At 35.0% G+C, this 6000-nt stretch overlaps 1 protein-coding gene across 1 annotated transcript in view; it reads left to right on the forward strand.

Annotated features, from left to right (window-relative positions):
- Window positions 1-5542, forward strand: part of LOC111695441 (ionotropic receptor 21a) — a 29026-nt gene extending 23484 nt beyond the window's left edge. Inside the window, exons 21-23 of the mRNA XM_023464766.1 lie at window positions 2376-2443; window positions 4837-4965; window positions 5413-5542. Of these exons, the coding sequence (XP_023320534.1) occupies window positions 2376-2443; window positions 4837-4965; window positions 5413-5502 (287 nt within the window). The 3' untranslated portion in view covers window positions 5503-5542. The remainder of the gene's footprint in view (window positions 1-2375; window positions 2444-4836; window positions 4966-5412) is intronic.
- Window positions 5543-6000: the final 458 nt, after the last annotated feature.

The following is a 6000-nucleotide window of genomic DNA, read 5'->3' on the forward strand; positions in this document are numbered from 1 at the left end:
TTAAAATTTCGCAGATTTCTTTCTCGTTCGTGGATTTCAGAATTTTTTTGCTTCGACACAGAACCTAAACGTTCCCCCTCCCTGAGACGGATATTTAAGAAAGTATCGTTAAAAGAAACTCCCGAGGTTCCTTTTTGGGGTCTTAACATTTGTGTGGATTTTAATTTAAGAAATAAGAAACAAAAAAGATGTAGTCAATGCCCTACTCCAATAAATGCTTTTAGTTCTGTACCAATCCGGGTATAACCATTCGTATCCTTAAGTAACTGTCTTACAAGATACAAGTCAATCGCGAACTCCAGGTCGCTCAATTATCTCAGGTATCTGTCTTACAAGATACATGTAATCGCGTTATGTTGACATCTCATTAACTTTCTTCCTTATCTGATTCATCTAACACCAATCCAGGCATAGGGACCTGTCCTGTTTTTCACATTTTATCCATTCTTGTGCTTTTTCCCTCTGTCTCAAAACAATATGAGTTTTTTAATCTTGCCATATCATGGGAAGTAGCCATGGGATCTGTGATGATTGTTCTCAGGTTGACCAGCTGATAATCTGCAGTATTGCCTTGATCTGGCTTTAATATTGCAGTACCTTAGGCATGAACTGCAAGCATTTTCTCTTTAGCTCCATATGGTACAGTCCTAGGATCGTTGGATTCTTGAACTCTCCCAGACTCCTCTTGGCTGGAGCATATTCCTGTCTCCAGCCCTCCTCATCTTTTTCTTGTTAGAATTTCTTCAAAAGCTCTGTAAAAAAACTCTCCTGTCTCAAAGTTCTCAAATGCTAATTCTTCTCCTGTAGGCTGCAACAGCACTAGTCTTGTCTAGCGGATTCCGTGATGCATGACAATAGCATCCTTTTTACTGCTTCGTTTGGGATTGTTTCCCATTTATGGTTAGACAAATGGTTTTCCAATTTCTCACACTATTTGAACACTTCTTTTGGGTGTTCACCATATTTCAGAGCCTTTTCTACGAAAGTCGGCATTCTTTTATCAAGATTAGCCTCATATTTGCCTAGCTTTTTGTAAGTATCCGCGTTTGCTGTCCCATTTGTAACCTGAGCTGTGTGCATCTAGGTGTTCTTTGCATTTCTGTTTGCATTCGTAACCTTGCCTCTCTCCAGCATTGCTGCCACTCTTGTAATGTAATGGGCCATCCAGTGTTGCACTATTTTTCCACGTCTGCAAAAATGACTGATTTTCTTTCTTAGCTTTCACTTCTTGCACTTCTTGTTTCAATGCACTTGCATCCAGCTTCATTTGCTCCATGTTTTGCATTATGATTTGGAACTCTGAAAGTGGAGGGTTTCCCCTTGCTCTGGTTTCAGTCATGTTTGGTTCTGTATCCGATCCGTAGCCTAGGGTATAATCCAACACTGTTCAGTGTTACTGTTGCTGCTTCTTCTGACACAATATCTACTCGTAGTGCTTCTCTTAATACTCAGTTAAACCAGGTACTGACTTGGTTTTCCTTGGAGACCGTGGCATTTAACTAGGGTTCGTTTAATTTTAGAAATTAACAAATAGATATGATCAAATCCGCGAACTCATTTTGCTATTGTTATTGTTAATATGGGTGAAAAAACCTGCCTGACCCCATCATGAAACCATGTTTTCACTACTGTGTTTTATTACGATACGATGTCTTAAGTTTCGGGCTCTGTGGTTATATGCAAATGTATGGATTTTAAACTGTTACTTCTGACTTTTCATGTTATTTTGTGAATGGTTAATTTTTTTGATATTTATCAATGAGGAAAAACTGCATAATTGATGATTTTAGTTTCTATCCAATTTTAATCAAATTTCAATGAATTTTAGTTTTGGTTTCCATATATAGGGTGTCCCACGAAACATGACAGTTGATGAATAATTTTTGATGTCTTCTTTCGTGATACTGTACTTGTAATTAAAGACCTTTGGCAGTTGATTTCGTAAAACAGATCTTTTACTCAAATATTTATTACTTTGAAATCAATTTTACTATACTCATGATAGTATTTCTTATCATCGTCTTTGGCATCAAACAACTTTACAAATTATGGAAGAAGACATTTTAAACTATTCACCAACTGCCATGTCTATTGGGACACCCTGTATCATAAACAACTAGCAAAGGAACCCATGGCTTTGACTGGAAGACAACTTCTCCCTGTCAACTTACTCAACTCAGAGCTTTTTAGAAATGAATTAATATTTGTAAAAAATAAAATATATTTAAAATATTTTTTTTATCAAATTAAAAACCTATTCTAGGTTAGGGGTTCCAAAAACTATATTCTAGGATGGGGGTTCCAAAAATTATATTTTAGGATGGGGGTTCCATAAATTATATTCTAGGATAGGGGTTCCAAAATCTATATTTTAGGATGGGGGTTCCATAAATTTAACCCCTGGAAGGTCACTTTTGACGAAGCCATTCAGCGATTAATAGAGGTAAAACTATTTATTTTCTTTAAATCCTTTTTTCATTCTCTCTGGTTTCTGTGTTGAATTATTTTTCGGCCTTTCCTGGAGTTTTCTTTATTCTTACATATAGGAGTTGAGTTTGAACAATTCTTCTTTTGTCGTAATCTACAGTCATAATCAGATTCAGAAAAACTTGGAATTAATTCATAGTTTATCGGCGACTTTACACATATCTCTGGCAATTTTAAATGCTCAAAAAAGGCAGACCACATTTTGGAAATGGCAGGCCTAGGGATATTCAGTGATTATCGTTTCGTCTATCATATTTGTAAGATTAGACTGTAAAGTAGTCTCATTAATTGTAAACAAATTTCGGGTCTTTTTTCAAGTTCATAGTTCCGTGCATTCATGAACATATTTCGCAAAATCATATGCTTACATTTTAGGATAAGTATTCTGTTTCAGGAAAATATTTTTAAGATCTATATTTGAGGTGAAATATTAAATTGGTAATCCTTTGATGATGATGATAAAAATATATATAACAATAACCGTCCTAGCTATACTTTTCAGACATCTGATCTAGCTGGGTCCAAAGTTTTCAAATTTTGGGTTTCTTTGATTTACAACTTAGTTTTGGGATGATTTGCTGCTATGTACTTTTTCGGTTTTTTTAAAAGAGAAGCTTCTTGATATCAGATTGGAAAATTATTCCTTTCTTTAATTGTAAAACGTTCCATAAACAGACTTAATTCTGTCCTATCTGTATTATCTGTCTAATCTCTACCACTCCTGTCCTATTTGTCTAATCTATCTAATTTCGGTACCTGTTGTCCTATCTGTATTATCTGTCTAATCTTTATACCTATTGTCCTAAATGTACATCTGTCTAATCTCTACCACTCCTGTCCTATTTGTCTTATCTGTCTAATCTCGGTACCTATTTTCCTATCTGTATTATCTGTCTAATCTCTACCACTACTGTCCTATCTGTATTATCTGACTAATCTTTATACCTATTGTCCTAAATGTTTATCTGTCTAATCTCTACCACTCCTGTTCTATTTGTCTTATCTGTCTAATCTTGGTACCTATTGTCCTATCTGTATTATCTGTCTAATCTCTACCACTACTGTCCTATCTGTATTATCTGTCTAATCTCTACCACTCCTGTCCTATTTGTCTTATTTGTCTAATCTCGGTACCTATTGTCATATCTGTATTATCTGTATAATCTCTACCACTACTGTCCTATCTGTATTATCTGTCTAATCTCTACCACTCCTGTCCTATTTGTCTAATCTGTCTAATCTCGGTACCTGTTGTCATAAATGTATATCTGTCTAATCTTTACCACTCCTGTCCTATTTGTCTCATCTGTCTAATCTCTATACCTCTTGTCCTAAATGTCTATCTGTCTAATCTCTACCACTCCTGTCCTGTCCTATTTGTCAAATCTGTCTAATCTCTATACCTGTTGTCCTAAATGTCTATCTGTCTAATCTCTACCACTCCTGTCCTGTCCTATTTGTCAAATCTGTCTAATCTCTTTACCTGTTGTCCTAAATGTCTGTCTGTCAAATCTCTACTACTTCTGTCCTATTATTTTGATATGTCTAATCTCTATACCTATTGTCCTAAATGTATATCTGTCTAATCTCTACTACTTCTGTCCTATTAGTCTAATCTGTCTAGTCCAAGGAGTATGAAATAGAAGGGAGATAGAACTGACGCGGCCCGCCCTACCATATGATTATACATGCTTTGCAGACAGTACTCTATTTGTATAAGAAATATTTAGAATAGGTTATTGTATGCTTTGTAATTGTACATCAGACAAATATTTTTTATTTAAATGGAGTACCGTCTGCAAAGCTTGTATTCATATGGTAGGGCGGGCCGCGTCAGTTATATCTCCCTTCTATTTCATACTCCTTGGACTAGTCTCTAGTTTCAGTTTCTTGCTTTGGTCCGCTCTTCAGCTCAATTTGTTCCGATTCCCTTCGATCAGGATTTTGTAGATTACTTCTAAAAACCTTTTAACGGCGAACATTTTGAAGTTTTAAGATCATAGAAATGATTAAAATATTCTACTTTAGATCGCTTTCTGTATTATTATAAAAATCCGGGGATAATAAACTTATAGGACCGCAGGCGGGATTAATAAACGTATTGTATTTGTACTGCAGGCGGGACAAATAAAGGTGTAGTACTGCAGGTGGGTCTAATAAACTTATAGAACGGCAGGCGGTACTAATAAACTAATAATAATGCAGGCGGGACTAAAAAAATATCGCACTGCAGGCGGGTATAATAAACCTTTTGTACTTCAGGCGGGACTAATATACTTATTGTACTGCAGGCTGGACCAATATACCTATTGTACTGCAAGCTGGACCGATATACCTATTGTACTGCAGGCGGGGCTGATAAATGAGTACAAGAAGAGGACCTGGGTGAGGATGAAGCAGGAAGCAGTTCTGGCTGGAGAAGTTGATGAATATGTTATACCTCCAGCTATAGCTCCAATATATATGGAGGACATGCAGGGAGACACAGTATCACATATCATTTAACTTCAATATTTCAAACTTAGATTATCTAACAAAATCCAAAAAAAATCTAAGGTCTTAAATAAATTGGGTTGCTAAGATATAGGGATTAAAACATCAGAGTTTGTGGCAAATGCTTCATTCCTTTTTCCGAATCCTTATCAACTTTTTTCATTTGACTTTCTAGCAGCGTTTTGATTAAGCAACTTTTTGGATTTCTTTTGTAAAATATTCACAAGAAATTTATTCTTTATTCTATTTGAGGTTAAAATGAAGATGAGATAAAAAATATTTGCTTTCAAAAAGGACATGCCTATTTTTGTTGTGCAGTGGAAAAAATACTGCCGATGACCTACTTTTAGCTATTAAGTGGTTTCAGACATTTCTGTTGATAATGACTTTACCATCTTATTGAGTACACTGTGTACACTGTGTACTGTACAGTCTGCGTTCTACCTGCTTAGCCTGTTCAGTTTATCAGCTTTTGTCGTCTTCTTTACGGAGCTACTTATCAAAAAGTATAAAATAATATAATAAAATTGTACGGAAACTTTTAAAATCAATAAAGAATTCTATTTAAAATGTCTAAAATTAAGAATGTTTTCCTTCTGAATGAAACCATTTAATTCTTAAATCCCCTCCCCCCCCCCCTGATTTGAATGATTGAATTTGAATTGGCAATCAAGACTTTTCAGAGAGTAGATTAAGAAAAAGCAGCGAAGAAATTGATTCAGTATTTTTCCAATTTCTAGGGAGTTTTTATATTTTTCTTTAAAACATATTAGGTGATCATAAATGAGAGGAACAAAGGTATATGAGGGCGAGGAAGGCATTTAACAGAATAGAATCTGATTTTAATTTGATTATTTGTTGTGAAGTGTGTCCCAAGAAACATGGGACTGAAGCAATTTAGCTTAAAATCTTTTTAGTTAAGGAATAGTTTGTTTTTTAAGTTTGTACGTCTTATGAGCTTCCTAAATTGGAGGGCTTGCAGTTATATAATTGAAACTATTTATGATATTGAATAATTCT

The sequence above is a fragment of the Eurytemora carolleeae genome, unplaced genomic scaffold (assembly GCF_000591075.1).
Source record: "Eurytemora carolleeae unplaced genomic scaffold, Eaff_2.0 scaffold158, whole genome shotgun sequence".
In the NCBI taxonomy this organism is placed as follows: domain Eukaryota; kingdom Metazoa; phylum Arthropoda; class Copepoda; order Calanoida; family Temoridae; genus Eurytemora; species Eurytemora carolleeae.